The following is a 21300-nucleotide window of genomic DNA, read 5'->3' as shown; positions in this document are numbered from 1 at the left end:
GGGGGGGGGTAAATCAACTTAACAGTGGTAGGGTGAAAAAGGAGTTGAGACCACTTGATTTTACTGTTCATAATGTACTTATTCTGATCATAAACTGATCATTTTTAATCTTTCCTAGGTTTGTTTTCAAGAACCATCTTTTCCTTTGGAGAACATAAAGTTAGATTACAGTAGATTCTCCTGGCATATAAATAAAAATTTAAACACATTTGAAATAAACGATAGGAATGATATTGACCGTGCAATTGTTCACCTCTATGATAATGTCAATAATGCACGGAAGTATATCACTTGCCTACGCGTAACGACGGTACTGGTCACATTGTCAGAAATGACAATGGCAGCAGATGTAATTTACCGCCAAGTAGCAGTCTTGCATTTTGCTGTGGGTTCCAGACCATCAATAGTAATAATAATGATAATGATAATAATGATAATAATAATAGTGTAATGTTCTGGACCGTCGTCAAAATGTGCGGACCGCGCTGGAAACGGGTCCTTGCTGGGTAATGACTACGATTGCAGTCCGGCCGTGGGTTCAGTACCACCAAGGCACCCTAGACGACACCACGCCAGATCTCCTCAGGGATTTGAGCCGTATTAAAAATGCTTATAGGAAAAGATGGCAAAGATTTAGGGACCCAACTGACCAGGTGGAATACCTGGACCTAGCCCGGGAAGTACGAAATCGATTGCTGGAAAGAAAGATTGAAGAATGGGAGGAACTTTGCTGTAATCTCTCAGAAAACGAGTCAGATCACGAATTTTGGCAGATTCTCTCAGAAAACGAGTTAGATCGCGAATTTAGGTGGATTATATATAAAACGTTAAGCATTCAATTATAAATTTCAATATAATACCATAGCGAAGCACGGGTGTCTTGCTAGTTTCAAATATTTTTATTCCACTGTTAATGATTGTGGTGTCAGACCACACATTGAGATGAGATGAGCATTATGTGTTCACTGGAGCTGTTCCCCATTTTGCACATCACTCCTTACTTGACCTCTCCATTTCAGGGCTATAGTGAGAACTCATGTTTTGTCACATGTTGGAATGTGCAACAAAAGATTCTGATTTTTTATTCAAAATTCTCGACACCAATCTTGAAGTGGCTTTTTGTAAACCCAACTCCTTTTTAATGTTTGACTACACACTTACATAACTTGTACAATTTTCTGCACTAATTTCATGAACACTTATTCTTATGTTATCATAAATAGTGTCTAAGAACTCTCAACATTTTCTGCAGCTTGATGCTGGTTCTGGGATGATGTGTGTGAGTGAGGTTGGGAGTAACTGTCAACTTTCACAAAATATTTTGTGCCATTTGCATACTTTCAGAAAGGGTATCAGTACCTAACTGTGCACACAAGATTTCTACTGGTTTATCATCTTCACCTGCCGCATAATTATGCATTGCACAATAGACTCTTAAACATCTTGTTTACTCATGACAACAATAAGAGGAGTGACTGTAGAAGCAAGCGAGTAGAGTGTGCCAAGCAATGCACTGTGTGTTGTTGCCGCATTAACAGCCGTTAAATAATGCTGTTCCTTTATCAAAAATCACATCCTTATTTGATCCACCTTCATACTTGCTATAATGCCCTCTCAAAATTGGAAGGGATGAGATATGTATGCTGACTCTTCTCTATTTTCTCCTGTTTCTTTCTGTAATTATCTACCAGCTGAAATGCTCAGCCTTAACTGGATATAGCAAAGTATCATCAGTGTCACAATCAGTTACTTTTTAATCTAGGATGGGACAGAATATTATCTTCTGTAAGTGATCATATTTTTATTCTTACAGTACACCATAATAGTTTCTGTATGTTAACTTGAACATTCATAATTTTCCCTAAGGTATTGTTTGGGAATTGGTTCTATTGAGTTCTTTTCCTCTAGAATAGACTATTTCTAATTGCTGTTCTGTTAATGGTATATTACCTAATATAGTTCATATTGTTGAGTGGGTATTGTGCTGTTAACTTTTGTATTTGTTTTATGTTAGATGTTGAAATGTTTGAAAGCTCATTGACTGACTCACCCAAAACTTAAGCTCTGTATTTTCTAGGTCTGGAAGGAGCTGCATTCCAGAGTCGTCTTCCATTTGATAAAATGACAGCTAATGAGGCAGCATGTTTCCCGGATGTTGCCCAGGGACCACCACAGACACAGAAAGTTTTCCTGCACATCCGAAATCGACTGGTAAGTCTCATATGAAATGAATTTCATTTTGGTCTCATGAAGTTTGAAGTGGATGTTTTTCTTATTACAGTGACATTCAATTCATTTAAAATTTTCATATTGTTTAATATTTTGATTTTTATGTTAGTCATATGGGTCATGTAGGCAAAGGATTATCTCCATGGATACAATATAGTTATCCTGCGTTTCTTACATAACATGTTAGTAGTTCAACTTTTGAATCATCTGTTGTCATGTTTGTCTCCTTTTTGGGATATTATGGCATTATGTGTTACAGTGGAATCTTGATTATCCATTCCCAGAAACTATGTTTTACCGGATTATTCGTTCAAATTACGTGGTCCCGCGAGCATCCTAATTACATCATGTTGTAAAAATCTTGCATTATCCATTTCTTGAAGAAATGATATTTCGAATCGACCGTCCAGAAATTTCATTCCCATCAACGCTAAATCCTCGATCAAACATTTTTTAAGAAACTGTATCTCATGAAAGGATGGCTACGACATACTTATGGATCTTGGCATTAACGTCCTGTCCTTGTGATAATTAAAGCAAGTACTGTACTGGAAAAGCTATTGGTGGTGAACTTCCATAAGGGATCATCTTAGCATCGCATTCGGGTGGTATTGTTTAGAGAATCCTCAGAAATCATAAAGCAGAGAGTGGCCACAACAATTGGAAGGAGACAGAGCGCATTTTGACAGCTCTACTTGAAGGCGGAAAGAATTTCATCAAATGTTTGTACTTGTAAAACGTCCACATTAAGTCCAGGTTTAGATGTTTATATTTTTACTTTTTTTTTTATTGTATGCCGAACGGGTTTTTGGCACTTCCCTCAGGGCATTATATAGTCACTGGGCTTTCAGGCAGGAATCGAAACTGCTTCTTCTTAACACAAATGTGGTATTTGAATATTACCGTATACGATTATGTTTTCGAGACCAGAACAGATGTTGTACCTTACATACATGAAGCCATGGGAGGCGTTGGGATAGCCAATTCTCTTTTGGTCCTTATATAAGGCTGGGAATTTTACGTTTTTATGTTAAAATATCATAAAAACTCCAGTCGTTTTATTTGCACACATTACATTGAAAAAGTTTGTATCATTTCCCACTCATACTAACTCATGCAAGGAGCGCACTTTCCAGTTGAGTTTAAGGTCATGAATAACCGTAATTTCTAAAGTTTTGATGATATATTTTTTCTATTTTCAATTTGATTGTGATTAGTGATAGGCAGAATTGAATATAATGTATTTGAGAACTTTTGAGAATCGATACTGTCATTCAGAACCATATTCTCGTGTACAACATAACCTTTAAAAGTCGATTTAGGCCTAATGTACAGGGTAAGATTTCCAGAAACTGACTACGGACCATATACCGGTGACCAAATTGCAATGGAAGGTATTAAGAAGAGAAGGGATTTCGCCATCATGTTGGGCGCTTTTGTATCTAATGTGCTTTATTTTCTTAGATTAGAGAATTAAAAACTACTTGTGGTCTATTATTGTTTGGCTTGGCATTATTAGAGTTTTTGAAGAGTTTGGCAAATCAAAGTTGCTGAACTGAAAGAAGTTTTCATGGGAAACTGACGAAGTTTCCCCATTAAAACTGAATATAAAGTATCGAGATTTTTAACGCACGTACCGGTAATTAATGTTTGAAGTCGGTCTCGCAGTCTAACTTGCCTGCCTCTCGCCGGAGGGCCCAGGTTCAATTCCTGGCCAGGTCAGGCATTTTTACCTGGATATAAGGGTCGGTTCCAAGTCCACTCAGCCTACATGATTGCCTTTAATTGAGGAGCTATATAATGGTGATATGGCGACCCCGGTCTAGTGAGCCAGGAATAACGGCTGAGAGGATTCGTCACACTGACCATGCGTCACCTCGTAATCTGCAGGCCTTCGGGCTGAGCAGCGGTCGCTTGGCAGACAAACGCCCATTGGGGCTGTAGTTTGGTTTGGTTTAGGAGTGTTTGTAAGGTTATAATTATACATACTTAATTTTTGTGATGTTTAGTCAATTGTTGATGGTTTTCATTCATTCCTGGATTTTCCATTTTCCTGTGTTGTACTTTGGCTTTGAAACCCACTGTGTAGATAAGAAATGTGTTTTTCCACCGATCAATACTTAATTTATTGTAAATAGATTACACTAGTACCGGTTTCAGCCCTTAACGGCCATCATCAGCTAGTACATGATTAGTTTCCAGCCATTAGGCAAAATCACACACTATACTTATATTAGCTTATCTTTACAGACTACAACCACAAACGAACATAGACGAGAGAGGTGTCACCACCAACAGCTTCTAAATTCAAACTCTTTTTTTTTTTTTTTTTTTTTTTTTTTGCTAGGGGCTTTACGTCGCACCGACACAGATAGGTCTTATGGCGATGATGGGATAGGAAAGGCCTAGGAGTTGGAAGGAAGCGGCCGTGGCCTTTAATTAAGGTACAGCCCCAGCATTTGCCTGGTGTGAAAATGGGAAACCACGGAAAACCATTTTCAGGGCTGCCGATAGTGGGATTCGAACCTACTATCTCCCGGATGCAAGCTCACAGCCGCACGCCTCTACGCGCACGGCCAACTCGCCCGGTAAATTCAAACTCAAGATCTACAGTTTATTATATTAAAAATTTACTGGAGTACATCACAGTTGGATTATATAACACAAACATTTTTTTTTTCTTGACAAAGGTCCATACCAGTATGACACATATCAGCCTCAGAACATTCTCGAAGATTACCTCACACAGCTAAACCAACATGATATAGAAGCAAAGGAACCACACAGAAGATAGAAGAATGGAATCTAAGCAACATGAACTTAAATTTTAAATTTTAATAAGTGTCTAACCTATACATACCAAATTTTAATGTGTTAAAACTTTTTAAGTGTTTTATATTGTGGCCCATATGTTTTAATGTGTTTTGTATACTCATGTTCTAACTTATTGTAACTTTTTACCTTTGACCACAGATATTTTAACTTCATGCTACTGTATATTGCATTTCCATCCCCCATTAGACATCCGGATGTCTAACATAATAACTTGTGATTTTGTCTAATGGCTGGAAACTAATCATTTACTAGCTGATGATGGCCGTTAAGGGCCGAAACCGGTACTAGTGTAATTTATTTACAATAAATTAAGTGTTGATTGGTGGAGAAACACATTTCTTGTCTATACATTGAATCTATCAATACAGAGAATGAAATTTAAAAATAATAAATTCGAACCCCACTGTCGGCAGCCCTGAAGATGGTTTTGCACGGTTTCCCATTTTCACACCAGGCAAATGCTGGGGCTGTACCTTAATTAAGGCTACGGCCGCTTCCTTCCCAGTCCTAGCCCTTTCCTGTCCCATCGTCGCCATGAGACCTAACTGTGTCGGTGCGGCATAAAGCCAATAGCATCAGGAAATAAGTCACCTCTTAAGGCTAGCAGACAGAACTATGGAGATATTCTGCAGCTCATAGGCTAACCGTCTCTCACACGGGTTATGTGAATTTTCATGTCGTTATAATTTAATATGCTATTTATAATGAGACGAACTGAATTGTTTTAACATACCTGATCTGTCAGTTGGTGAGCCAGTTCAGGTTAATGTTTTAGGTCTCCTGAATTGTCTTACCATTAGTTTTGTCCTTCATAAAAAGGCAGTGAGTGTTTAGGGAAATGACCACTTCAACAAGCACATGTGTATTGTTAACTTATTACAGGGGTACTAACTACATATAGTATTTTTTATCTGTAGCACTACCTCCCTGCTGGGCCTTGCCCTGCCAAATAACCACTGCTCAGCCCAAAGGTCTGCTGATTACGAGATTATACACGGCTGGCACGATGAATCCTCCTATCCATTATTCCTGGCTTTCTGGACAGAGGCCATTATCTTGCCGTCAGAAAACTGCTCAATTTTCTCATGTATGTTGAGTGGACCTCGAACCAGCACTCAGGTCTGGCTAAAAATCTCTCACTTAGCCGGGAATAGAACCTGGAACCTAAGCTGGGTTCTGTATAAAATACGGTATTATACCATACACAAATTACTCAAACTATCCACCCTTTGTCATGACGCACTTCTTCAAGCAATCCAGCCACTTGTATATTGCTGCGTGCACCACTTCTTGCAGTATTGTGGCTGCTGCCTTCACCAACTCTGCTATTAATGACTCTATAATTTGATGGGTTTTAGAGCAGACCTTCTCTAAAATGTTCTGCAAACAATAGTCCAGTAGAGTCATTCAAATAGACAGCTCCACAGTTGACTATTCATTGTTCTTGCATACTCACTTTTTCTTTCTATCTGCGGTCTTAGAATAAGGTTGAAATGTATGGAAATGCATGATATATTAATATTTGATGATCATGGTCCTTCAGGTGATATTATTGCAAAGGAATTGATTTAGTCTGTCCTTTGAATTTTGGTTGTGTGTTGTGTTATTAAGTAGTTGTTAGAAATATTTATGTTTGTTTCTTTTCCCAGCTCCAGTTGTGGTTAGAGAATCCCAAGCAGCAGCTTTTAGTTGAGAACACCTTGCCACAAGTGGAACCACCATACAATAGTGATGGACCTCTTGTTATGAGAGTTCATTCTTTCCTTGAGAGACATGGTTTCATTAATTTTGGGATCTTCAAGAGACTTAAGGTATTTATCAGACACCTTGGTTAAGTACTGGTATTTTTAACTTTTTTTCCCATCTGATCTCCCTTAATATTTTTCGTGTTAGATTACTTTACAGAAAAAACAACATATCTTAACCCTTTGTGGGTGGATGTCTCTATGCGGACCAAATATATGGCAAATTAAATCTCATCCAAACATATCTGACACTATACTAGACTTAACTAAAGTTGGCGTCTGACAGGTAAGGTTGGAGGGAGGAGCACTGCACGTGCCATTTCACAATGTTGCCACATTCCAGCATTCCTTTCTACATGCTCTTACCCCTCATCCGGCTCACTTGTTCCCTCCTTCATTCTGACCGCTGTGATCTGTTGTAGACTACCTGGCCAAGCGGTGTCGTCCCATTTGCGATCACTCTTATACAAACAATCAGGTTCTTATCAGTGAGAGTGAGAGGTTTGGCAACTCCCAGCAAGACGAGCTGCCCTGAAGTTTTATCTCCATGGCAACCGCAGTCGCCCCACCCTCGTTTCCATGGCAACCGCACAGCCACTCCCTTTATCCCGCCTCGGCAGGCAGTAAACGGACCTCCCTCTAAGAAATGTCAGACGACAACTCTTATTATTAGCATTATAGCTATCATGTGTATGTAATGTAAATTATTTACCTTGAATATTGGATGTACTCTGGCTCATATATGGTTGGAAAATTATTGGAAGTTTTTTTGCGGCAACATATTAGAACACACAGTAGAACACCTATTTAGCGTTTTTAAAGGGACCTGATTTTAAACCTTAAATATAGTTTTCCTTAAAAAAGCACACATTTTCCAGAAATCTGTGCCTGTATTTACATAAATGGTACCATCATAACATTATTTACACAGTGACAGCAATAAAACAAGGAGATGTGTCTACCCTACACACTGTACTGTAGTTACAGCTTTATACTGTTTGTGTTGAAGATTACTCTTGTGTTAAACTGCCCCTGCTATCTAAGCAAGAGACCTGTATTGCATCATAACTATCTTTGGCTCAGATTGTTCTTTGTAAATAAATAATCAATGCATGCATATGCATAGTCTAACAAATTTGTTCCTTTGCACTATTATCAGATTAATATAAGTATGCTATTTGCTGAACCCAACTGAATACAGTAAAACCTTGTTAAGACGTTTCTGAAGGGGACAAGGAAAAAGAACGTGTTAAGTGAGAAAATGTGCTATTGAATACATGAATAAAAACTACACAACAGGGATATGGAAACACTAGATATGATTTTTCCAACATAAAGGGATACTTAAAAGGTATGGTCAAATGTTCCACATTTACAATACTAAAAATTTTTAAAATTTAATTAAATAACATTTAAAAATTAACTCAGCATGTTTTATCTATCTTGTAGACATCATCAGCCAAAAAGTTTTAAGATTAAGAACAAAGGACAAGGACAAAAACACATTAAAAATAAATCGGATTGCCGAATGTGTCAGTTAAAATGCATCATAACTAACTTTTGACATTAAAAATGTATTCTAATATACCGGTCAAAAAAACTTTAAAGATCATCAAGGACAGTTTTTGAAAACACAGTAAATTAAGCACACAGGAAGTAGAAGAGTTGTTAAATATTTTAGAATTTATAACTTCTAACAACTATTTTACTTTCAGTAGAAAAATCTACAAGCAGGACAGTCTTCCTATGGGCGCAGTTTCAGGAATAATGGCAGATGTTTATTTAGACCATTTGGAAAACACCAAAATTCATAATAAAATTAAAGGTATTGTGTTTTGGATGCGCTGTGTTGATGATACGTTTGCCATTATAGATCACAGCATCACCAACGGCGATATCGTCCTTGAACAGCTAAATGTGGTTGATCCATGGATCAAGTTTACATCCGAAGTTGAAAACAATAATTCTTTAAACTTTTTAGATGTCACTATTAACAGCAGCTCGAACAAATTTTCTTACACTATCTTTAGAAAGCCCACCCAAGCCGTAAACACCATTCATCAAGATTATATGCATCTGGACTCTCAAAAAAGAGCAACTTTTTATAGCTTAATTCATAGAGCTTTTTACTCCCTTTATCTGACGCAAATTGTAAAAAAGAACTCAATACCATCTACTGAATAGCGAGAAAAAATGGTTTTGGCAGGCATTTCATAGACAGGATAGTCAGCAAAATTGTTAACGAATCCACTTTAACTCTACTCAGAGAAACAAAAAAGAAAACGGATCACTACGCCATCTTCACTTACACCAATAACAATATTTATGAAATCACCAATATTTTAAGAAACATAATTTCAAAATTGCCTTTAAAACAGTCAACAACAATACTAATCTCTTTTATAACCAGCACAAAATCAATAACATCGGGAATAAATACAACAAATCAGGTGTATATAAGTTAAATTGCAACATGTTCTGCGAGCCACATTGGGCAAACCGGAAGAAGCTTTTTAATTAGATATAAAGGACACGTCAACACCGCCAAACACAAAATATATTCCGCCATGAGCACTCATATAACAAGAGTCCAATAATTCCTTCACCTCCATAGAGCGGGACTTAAAAATTCTTTATTTGTATAACAAGGGCAATTTACTCAACGTTTTAGAAAACATCTTTATTAATATAGACCAAATATGCAATCCTGCTTACAATTTAAATGAAATTTCAGAAACTGTGAACATAATTTTCAAGGCATTACTCAACAGTTCCTATTTGGACAAGCCTCGTAACAAGCCTCCGTGCATTCGCTCCCAGCCTATTGGTTCCAGCCTTCCCCTACTCTCCCCTCATACCAGCTTCCATCACACATGGCCTCCACAGTTCACCTCCAGTCAAACATAAACATCTATACACGCTGAGCTAGCCAATCTTGGGTAGGCGGGAACATAAGCAATCAGATGTGCCGCATTTTATTTTCATTTCATCCGTTTGTATTACAAAATGCTTCAAAAACTTGCCTACTTTTAATGCTAATAATAGCCGTCATTCTCGTTCTAGGGCACTCTACTGCACATTCCACTTATGAAATCACGATCAGATATTCCGCTTACTTTTTTCTCAAGAATGTTAACATCATCAGGCCAACAAGACAAACTCATTACCATTTTACTGGAACCCTCACTCATGTTTAACATACGTTTAACAATAATTATCTTCATTCTACTGGAACTAAACATTGTGCTTCATATCACCAAGTTTCTACCGATGTATCGGCAAACTGTATGTCAACACAGCATCATCACGTTAAGAAGGACTCTATTACCAATTTTATTGAACCATCTCATGTGTTCAGTATTTTAATTTTCACTTTTAACAGTATTCAAGTGTTGTGCTCAGAACATTCCAGCATATTCTGCAACATTTTAACTGACGCATTCGTCAGTCCGAAGTATTTTAATGTGTTTTTGTCCTTGTCCTTTGTACTTAATCTTAAAACTTTTTGGCTGATGATGTCTACAAGATAGATTAAACATGTTCCATTATTTTTTAAATGTTATTTAAATAAATAAATAAAATTTAGTATTGTAAAGGTGGAACATGTGACCTTACCTTTTAAGAATATGTACGACAATACAGGCTTTATAATGAAATTCATTTTATGCAATAAATGGATACAATGAGAACTCTGTGAAAAAAGAGTATTAAAAGGTGTGATAAACATGAGAGAACAGATATGAAAACTTATTTATCTGGGGCTTATAAAATAACAATAGTGCACTGAAAAGTGTTAAAAACACCACACAACAAATATGAAAACATTTGAACAGGGCCCATAAAAACATCCAAGTATTACTGCAGATCACACTTTCTAAAACAAATGTTAGTAGAAGCCTTTTATTTCGGACCAGTGGATTATTAAACATTATTTTTCTGGTCATACACTTAGACAATGAGTTGGAGGTTATACATGGCCATGTGCGACTGCAACAGAATGATTTTAGCCACCATTTTGAATTGAACAAAACTTCGACCGAGCCTGACTCGAGTGATCAATACTTATATTTTCATTAAGCAAATCAATGAATCATATAGAGTACATGTTTCATTCCATTTGCAACATCTTCAGCTGTATTACAACGCTTAGGTGAAATTACAAAGTATTTATCTTTTTAAGAGCATCTTAATAAGTACCATACCTTGTTTTACTTAATCAATGTGAATTTAAAAATTGAAATAAATTAAAATGTGGATGGTTGAATGGGGTGGTGAAATGGGAGGGAAAATGGATTAACTTATTTTAACCTATTTTAAAACTATGTCTGTTCATTTGAACAGATGTTATAAAAAATGTTTTTTTTTTTTTTTTTCCAGCACCTTTTTCAGTATATGATATGACTAGCAAGATACCCGTGCTTTGCTATGGTATAATACCGAAATTTATATTTTAATGCTTAACGTTTTATATATAATCTGCCAAAATTCGCGACCTAACTCGTTTTCTGAGAGAATCCGCCAAAATTCGTGATCTGACTTGTTTTCTGAGAGATTACGGCAAAGTTCCTCCCATTTTTCAATCTTTCTTTCCAGCAATCGATTTCGTACTTCCCGGGCTATTTCCAGGTATGCCACCCGGTCAGTTGGGTCCCTAAATCTTTGCCATCTTTTCCTATAAGCATTTTCTATATGTAACAAATCCTTGAGGAAATCCGGCGTGCTGTCGTCTTGGGTGCATTGGTGATACTGAACCCACGGCTGGACTGCAATCGTAGTCATTACCTGGCCAGGACCCATTTCCAGCACGGTCCGCACATTTTGACGATGGTCCAGAACATTATTATTATTATTATTATTATTATTATTATTATTATTATTATTATTATTATTATTATTATTATTATTGATGTTCTGGACCCCACAGGAAGATGCAAGACTGCTACTTGGCGGTAAATTACATCTGCTGTCATTGTCATTGCTGACAATGTGACCAGCACCCATCGTCGCGCGTAGGCAAGTGCGCGAGATTGCTGGCGACACGAATGATATACTTCCGTGCATTATTGACCTTATTATAGGGGTGAACAATTGTACGGTCACTAAAATTCCTATCGTTTACTTCAAATGTGTTTAAATTTTTATTTATATGCCAGGAGAATCTACAGCAATCTAACATTTTGTTCTCTGAAGGAAAAGATGGCTCTTGTAAACGAAGTTTATGATCAGAAAAAGGTCTGAACTCGGTTTTCACCCCACCGCCGTTAAGTTGATATACCCCCTCCCCCCCCAAAAAAAGAAGGCGTGTTTCTTTACGTTTAAAGGAGATTCCAAACACCATTGCTCATGTCTGTTACCTTCAGTTCCAAGATATAAGTATCCCCATAAAAAGAATTCACTTTTTTCACTTCCTTTCACACTACCCCCCCCCCCCCCCCTCTAGTGAATTTTCCAGTAAAAAATACTTGTTTCTTTAATAGTAAAGGATCTTCTAAATACCAGTTATCATGACTCTTAACATCTTCAGTTTTTGAGATATGTGTTCTCATAAAAGGAATTCAACTCCTTTTCACCCCCGCCCCCAAGATGATTTCCCCAAAAAACGCTTTTTCTTGTTTTTAAAGGAGATCCAAATACCAATTTTCACGTCTGTAACAACTTTAGTTGTTATTAGATGTAAGTTTACTCACACAATTATTTCAATTAATTTTTCAATTCCTTCACCTCTCCCCCTCCCTTTATTGGATTTTCTAAGAATACGTGTTTCTTTTTAAAGCAGATTCCAAATACCAATTTTCACATCTGCAAAATCTTTCGTTTTGAGATAATAGTATCCTCATACAAATGATTCAACAAATTTTTCAAACACCCCCCCCCCCCCCCCATTTACATGGATTTCCGAGAACAAAAAAAATATGTATTTCTCTATTTTCAAAGGAGATTCCAAATACCAAATTTCACGTCTGTAACATCTTCAGCTTTTGAGATATCCGTAACATAATTAAAATAATTCAACCCCATTTTCAGTCACTTTTACACCTCCACCCAAGTGGTTTTACCAAAAACAAAAAACACAATCTTCTTTATTTTTAATGGAGATAAAAATACCACTTTTCACTTCTGTAACATGTAAAGTATTTGAGATATACTGTAGAAATGCTCATTTTAAAGTTTCACCCTTTTTTAGTTCCCCTTGAGTGGAGTTTCCAAAAAACAAATCAATTATGTTTTTTTACTTTTACAGGAGATTTAAAATACCAATTTTACTTCTGTAACAGTTTACGTTTCTGAGATATGCTGTTGATATAGTCTTTCTAAAAATTCACCCCAATTTGTCACTCCTGTTTAACCCCCATTAATTGGATTTACCATAAAACAAAAAAAAAATATGTGTTTATTTCCAAAGGAGATCCCAAATACCAATCTCCAGGTCTTTAATATCTTCTGTTTCTGATATATAAGTATCCTAATTTAAGGCATACAACCTCTATTTCACCCTCTTTCACCCCTCTTATTGGGATTTTCGGAAAACAAAAAATATGTGTTTCTTTATTTTTAAAGCGGATTCTAAATACCAGTTTTTACATCTGTAGACATTAAAAGTTTGGAGATATGCATACACTCATTTTAAAAATTCACCCACATTTTCACCCCACATTAATTGGATTTTCCAAAACAAAAATAAGTGTGTATCCTCATTTTTTAAGGAGATCCCAAATACCAATTTTCAGGTCTGTAAATTCTTCAGTTTCTGAGATATAAGTATCCTCATTGAATGCATTCAACCCATTTTTCACCCATTTTCACCCTTCCTATTGGGATTTTCCCAAAACAAAAAAATACGTATTTCTTTATTTTTAAAGGAGATTCTAAATACATATTTATACATCTGTAAACTTTTAAAGTTTTGAGATATAGATACGATCATTGTTTAAATTCACCTCCGTTTTCACCCCCCCCCCCCATTAATTGGATTTTCCAAAAACAAAAATACATGTTTCTTTATTTTTAAAGGAGATCCAAAATACCAATTTTCATGTCTGTAATATCTTAATTTTCTGAGATATACTCTAAGTATCCTCATTAAAGACACTCAACTCCTTTTTCACCCCTCCCATTGGGATTTTCCAAAAACAAAACAAAAAATACGTGTTTCTTTATTTTTAAAGGAGACTATAAGTACCAATTTTTATGTCTGTAAACTTAAAAAGTTTTGAGATATAGATACACTCATTTTAAAATTTCACCCCCCCCCCCCGTTTCACCCCCCTTAGTGACGGAATATCCAAAAATTCTATCTTAGCAAGCACCTACATTGTACTATAAATGTATCCTCAAAATTTCATTTCATTATGTCCAGTAGTTTTGGCTCGGCGATGATGAATCAGTCAGTCAGTCAGGACAAGTTACTTTATATATATAGACTAGCAAGATACCCGTGCTTTGCTATGGTATTATACTGAAATTTATAATTGAATGCTTAACGTTTTATATTGTAACCGTCCATTGCCCGGGGATATTGAGGGTTCGTGGATGTTGTAATAAGCCTCGGCCGGAGTCAGTGGTGACGCATCTGTCTCCACTCAGGGCATGGACGTTCAATAAGTATTTATGCAGTTCGACTGACATTTTACGCAAGATTCTTATGATCATAATAATGATAATAATAATAATAAGAATAATAATATCCAACAGACTATGCAAGGCTAAGTGTATCTCATTTAAATAAGAAGATGAATGTTAGTTTCTTGGAAGCATTTTTTTCCAGTTTAATGAAGTCAAATATTTAAGTTAATACAATGATAAATACATCATAGGATGATTGGATAATAGTTGAATAAACAAAATGAAAGTTTTTGTTGGCTAATATTTATAATCCATCATTATCAAAATCTTAATTGAACTGAAACACAAAGTTGATGGAAATGAATACGAAACTTGCTGAAGGCAATTCATCACTATTTGTTACTAATCGTCCACCCGTCATAAATAATAGAATGGAATGAAATTTTAAAATCAAATTCACTTCACTTGCTTTTATCATAAATTATCCAAAATTTCATCCTCAATGCCCTACACTTCATCCGTTATCTCATAAATCGCCTAATTGCTAACCAACTTGAGTTCCGTAATGGTGACCAGTTGTCAGTACGACTATCCATAAAATGCGATTATACAGTGTAAAATACATAATAATTGGATCTCACAATAACATAATTCAATAGACAACAGCATGTCCCAGGAATCCACATCAGCCACCTAAAAGAACACAATATCTAGCTGATACTAAAATAATCAATGATCTAAAAAAGGAAAAAAAAGATTAGCGACATCTGTTTCCACCGGCACTATCCTCCTGAAAGAAAAGTCTTGCAGGCACACTATCTACAAGAAAACATACTAAAAGCAACTACGCAAGAATACAACCTACTACCAGATGACGATAATTTGATTGGTATGACTTTCTACTGCACATATATATTATGCTTATTAAATGTTGAAGACTTCTTACTAGTGACCATTCCTTCAAACTAAGCAGTATCTGTACCGTATCATGTCGCGAAAACAGTGTCTCAATGACCCTACATCAATCCCTACTCCTAACCTTCGAACATATTACACAGTAGAGAATAATGACGACATAACTGCTTGCCTATTTTGGGTTCTCAATTTGTATGACGAGTGCTTAAGTCCATTTCTTAATCGTAAGTTCATTGAAATCTCAAAAAATTATTTATCACGCTCCATTATCTATTTCTCAATGAACCACTTTACCATAACAGCATTAATTCATCATAAACATTTACCGACGACCATATCCTTATTATTCACCATATTCAAGCACACCATGCATATTCACACTTACTTACCCAAGAAACTCACAAGCATTTATCCGAAGAATTTTATCATCATCACCCATGTATCACAACCAACGCAACACTAATATCACAAAAATATTCGCAACTACACAACAAACGCACATGGTGTTACTACGCAAGAACATCTTCTACAAATGAATATTAAATTACATCACCTCACGAAGTATTTGTGCAATACCAGTATGATTCACTAATGAGGACAACGCCGTCTTACATTCACCGTAAAAGTGAAAATCCTGGGTAACTCATGGTAAGACACGCATTTACAAGCTAAATATTGCATATGACAGATGATCTCGATATTATAACATCAGACCTAACCGTAATCACAAATAATTGAGTACTAGTGGCAGTCGCATTAGGTCACTCAGGTTGTTTTAATTTATGTCACTTCATCATGAAAGTAAAATACACTCTACTCTACCGCTATGCAACTACAAGAAGATCGGGTAAAGAAATGAAATCTTGGTACTTATCGGTGAAGATTATGTGACACCACTCTCAGTCCTTCGCTCCATTGATCATAGTCTGGCCCTCATTTTGACATCATCTTCCGGGCCTGTTAGGACATTGGGTTGTTTAAGCCTTCGTATTCGCTTTCATCATTACATCATTGGAAAAATCTTCACATATATTTGAGTCCATGGATCTGAAACTTTGGAAACAAAATTAACACAGTGACACAGGCATTTTACAATATCTCACAATTATCCTAGAAGACTCGCCTTATTCATTATTAGAATCTGAGATCGCTATTCAGTACAGTAATATTATCTTTTACAACGTCCTTTAATATTTCTTTAAAGTCCTACTAATGCAGACGTTCCCTTTAAAGACGTGCGAATTACTATCAGTTCAACCTTCAATCTCAATTTTTATGCGATACAATTGTTCATAAAACAAAAGTTCATTGAAATTGTTATACTAATAATATTGGTCTGCATTTCATATGTTAGGCTCGACTCGCTGACTTGTAACCTCTCTTCCATCTGTTTTGACAGTTAGAAAAGTGAATTCCAAGATAACGTCATCCCTTCTGATTGGAAAGGTGCACAAAGGAACACTTCACCATTTTGACTTCATGACGTATGTAATTGATCTATCCTCTTCAGCACCTTCTTGATCATTTAACCTGTAATATCAAGTCATGGCCTCTTCTGCGTCATCGCTGGACCTGAATACCATGTGGTAGACTTGTTTCTTAATGCTGTTGAGAATGTAAACTTATTTTACTAAGTTCTGCCCACATATAAAAATAGTATTTCGTGACTGTAAGCGTCCGGTGACCACAGGGTTCTGAGCTTATGAATTTCGTTCCCCATCTTATATCCATCCAATTTCCTGTTTGAATGGGCGAGTTATTCCGGGTATTTGACACAACTGGACGTATTTCCGAGTAATTCCTGTTAATCATTTCTTTAGCATAACCTTCAATGGCTCAACAACTAACTTACCATTGAACGGTTATAATATATAATCCTCCGAAATTCGCGATCTGACTCGTTTTCTGAGAGAATCCACCGAAATTCGCGATCTGACTCATTTTCTGAGAGATTACGGCAAAGTTCCTCACATTTTTCAATCTTTCTTTCCAGCAATCGATTTCGTACTTCCCGGGCTAGGTCCAGGTATTCCACGTGGTAAGTTGGGTCCCTAAATCTTTGCCATCTTTTCCTATAAGCATTTTTAGTATGGATCAAATCCTGAAGGAGATCCGGCGTGGTGTCGTCTTGGGTGCCTTAGTGGTACTGAGCCCGCAGCCAGACTGTATTTTTCATTACCAGTCCAGGACCCGTTTCCAGCGAGGTCCGCACAATTTGACGATGGTCCAGAACATTATTATTATTATTATTATTATTATTATTATTATTATTATTATTATTATTATTATTATTATTATATGTTCTGGACACCACCGCAAGATGTCAGACCGCTACTTGGTGGTAAATTACATCTGCTGCCATTGTCATTGTTGACAATGTGACCAGCACCATTGTTGCGTGTAGGCAAGTGTGCGGGATTTCTGGCGATACCAATGACATACTTCCGTGCATTATTGACCTTATTATAGAGGTGAACAATTTGACGGTCAATCTCATTCCTATTGTTTATTTCAAATGTGGTTAAATTTTTATTTATATGCCAGGAGAGTCTACTGTAATCTAAGAACATTCTCCAAAGGAAAAATGACTGTTGAAAACGAACCCAGGAAAGATTAAAAATGTTCGGTTTATGATCAGAATAAGTACATCGAAAATCTACAGCCTGTTTCCAGTCATTCGACAGGGTCAGGAATGGAATGAATAAAGCCCCATCTAGCGGCGACAATAGGAATTGTAATGAAAGTATTTCAAGATTAAAATTATTGTGTCCACCTTTTCAATACAAATATATATTTTTAGTGATTAAATTCTACATGAATTAAAAACACCGGTTAGGGAGAAGTTTCGCCCTAGTTATGGGCATCTTCAGCCTATATTAATCTTAAGGTCAAGAATTAAAACTATAAACATTGGTCAAGAATTAAAACTATAAACATTGGAACTTATAGTAAACTAACTTAATACTAAATACAATTGTCTTATGCTATTTACATAGTTTACAATATGTACAGTATGTACAATATGTGCATTAACCTTGCCAGAATTTATGAACAATGAATTAACTTATTTTATATTGACTAGACTTCCAATTGTGGATTGGATTGATCACAGCGTGAATTGGGGTTTCTCAAATGGTATTGATTAGAATTTATCACTGCGTGAGTTGGGGTTTCTTCAACTGTTATTGTCGCTCGAGTCGTAAGAATTTTTACAAAACCAGAATCTTGGTTATAGTCGTTAATGTTAGGGTTTGAATCAGTTTGAATATTCCTTTAGAAAGAAGCATGGTTATGCTTTAAGGTTGAAGCGTGTAAGTTGGAGACATATTGTTGATATCATTCATTGCTTATCGGATAAAAATATTTTGGAAAATTTCGTCATTCTTGTTGATTAACTTCCCATTGGTGCATATTCAATGTGGGAGGAATATGAGTTGTCTGTAACTGGATAAGAGAAAAAACAGGGAATTAGAATGATGAAAGTGGAACCCAATACGATAATAATTGCAGAGTGAGTGTTTATTGTATGAACTTACATGTCTTGTCGACGTTAGCTGGGACCAATTGTTCCGGTTGTGTCTGAACGGCTAAGCTTGCTACTCCTAGTGTAGTATTGATGCTGTAGCGGACAGGTGGAGCATTGTGGGGAAGGGGGCGTGAGTTTCAAATCATGCGTCTGTATTGTTGCTTGATGGCGTTACTTGAATTGGATTGGGCGGGCCTAGCATTAGGCGTGGCTATTGGAGCACATGCGTTCTGTGATTGAAACATACTGGGAACTTTATTCTGATTTACGGCCTGGATTAACCTCGGAGTTGTTTCATATAACGGATTTTTGTTATCGATGACATCGTTAAGATTATTATTTTTGTTATAAGTTTGATCCAAATAAATGTACAAGTTTTCCGTTTCGTTCAATAATTTCCCCTTGCCTAGGCTTTTAATGACTGTCAAATCATTTTCTATTGAGGTGAATTTATGGCCTGTTTCTGTCATATGCTGGCTCATGGCTGAATAATTATTATGTTTGGAAGCATTGTAATGTTCCAGATACCTCGTGTAAAAGCTCCTCCCGGTTTGTCCAAAATATGTGAACTCACATTGGGCACATTTTAACCTATAAACACCAGATCCTGACTAAATGTTGTTGTTATTATTGACTCTATTGTGGTTGGGGAATATGTTCTGATTATTATTTATTGTCTTGAAGGCTATGTTGTCGTTGTGTTTTTTTTAAATATTAGTGATATGATGGATAGCCGGGCTATTATACGTAAGTGTGGTGTAGTTGTTTGTCTTTGATTTCTCTGGGACTAGGTTGGACGATAGCCTAATTTTGTTCTTATTAATTAACCGATTGATTACATTTACTTTAAAGCCATTGAACCGAGCTAACTGTCTTATGTAATTTAGTTCTGTTTCCAAACTTTTTGGCGAAAGAGGAATTTTTAGTGCCCTATATATTAGACTATGATAGGCAGCTAGTTTTTGGGTCTTAGGATGTAAGGACGAATCTTTAATAGTTATAGGTGAATGAGTAGGTTTCCTAAAAATTTGAAATTCAAAATTGTTATTCAAGCGTGTAATTGTTAAATCTAAAAAATTTAAAGAATTGTTGACCTCATCTTCTTTGGTGAATTTGACGTTAGGATCTATTTCGTTCAGTGAGACTAATATATCACGACTGTTACTAATGTCCTTATTGATGATTACGAAAGTATCATCAACAAACCTTAGCCACAAACTAATGCCCTTTATTTGTGAAATTTTTGTATGTTCTATATAGCCCATGTAAATATCTGCTAGAATGCCAGATAGAGGGTCGCCCATAGCTAGGCCTTTCTGCTGATAATATTTACCATTAAAGGAGAAGTAATTATTGTTTAGAATGAAATTCAATATCTTCATGAATTCTTCAATTTCCATTTTACTGAGGCCGCTGTGTTTATTGATGTTGTCATGGATAATTTTAATGGTATCTTTAGTAGGAATGCTCGGAAACATGTTTGTGACATCGAAAGAACATAAAACATGGTTGGGTTGCAGTTCAAATTTCTTCAATATTTCGCAGAAATTAATTGAATTTTTTAAATAGACGACAATAACATTATTGTTACAAAGGCAGATAAAGGAGGTTCGACAGTCCTACTAGACAAACAGTTTTACACTAAAAAAACAGAAGAATTTTTTAATGATACAAGTTATTCGATAGTTAACAAAGATCCCACTGTAAGAATTCAGCAAAATTTAAAAACTTTAGTAAAAAGTTCTAATTTTCTTTTCAACGAACAAGAGCAACAAAGACTTTTCAACATGAACCCCAGTATCCCTACTGCCAGAGCTTTACCTAAGATTCATAAGAAGGACACCCCAATGCGTCCCATTATAAATTGCAGGAATAGCCCTACCTATAAAGTATCAAAATTCATTCATAGGTTTTTAAGAAAATATTATGTTTTCAACCATAAATCCCCTTTAAGACATTCAATTAATTTCTGCGAAATATTGAAGAAATTTGAACTGCAACCCAACCATGTTTTATGTTCTTTCGATGTCACAAACATGTTTCCGAGCATTCCTACTAAAGATACCATTAAAATTATCCATGACAACATCAATAAACACAGCGGCCTCAGTAAAATGGAAATTGAAGAATTCATGAAGATATTGAATTTCATTCTAAACAATAATTACTTCTTCTTTAATGGTAAATATTATCAGCAGAAAGGCCTAGCTATGGGCGACCCTCTATCTGGCATTCTAGCAGATATTTACATGGGCTATATAGAACATACAAAAATTTCACAAATAAAGGGCATTAGTTTGTGGCTAAGGTTTGTTGATGATACTTTCGTAATCATCAATAAGGACATTAGTAACAGTCGTGATATATTAGTCTCACTGAACGAAATAGATCCTAACGTCAAATTCACCAAAGAAGATGAGGTCAACAATTCTTTAAATTTTTTAGATTTAACAATTACACGCTTGAATAACACTTTTGAATTTCAAA

General features: G+C 35.9%; 1 protein-coding gene across 2 annotated transcripts in view; it reads left to right on the top strand.

The window, feature by feature from the left end:
* The window catches only part of LOC136858236 (lysine-specific histone demethylase 1A-like), a 440612-nt gene that overhangs the window by 16917 nt on the left and 402395 nt on the right, over positions 1 to 21300 (top strand). Inside the window, exons 3-4 of one of the 2 annotated variants that reach the window (XM_068228515.1) lie at positions 2078 to 2211; positions 6714 to 6875. In XM_068228515.1, the coding sequence (XP_068084616.1) occupies positions 2078 to 2211; positions 6714 to 6875 (296 nt within the window). Of the gene's footprint in view, positions 1 to 2062; positions 2212 to 6713; positions 6876 to 21300 lie in introns of both variants that reach the window. The other variant, XM_068228514.1, reaches the window with a different exon arrangement.

The sequence above is a fragment of the Anabrus simplex genome, chromosome 1, assembly GCF_040414725.1.
Source record: "Anabrus simplex isolate iqAnaSimp1 chromosome 1, ASM4041472v1, whole genome shotgun sequence".
In the NCBI taxonomy this organism is placed as follows: domain Eukaryota; kingdom Metazoa; phylum Arthropoda; class Insecta; order Orthoptera; family Tettigoniidae; genus Anabrus; species Anabrus simplex.
The sequence above is the reverse complement of the archived record's forward strand: the minus strand, read 5'-3'. Positions and strand labels throughout refer to the sequence as shown.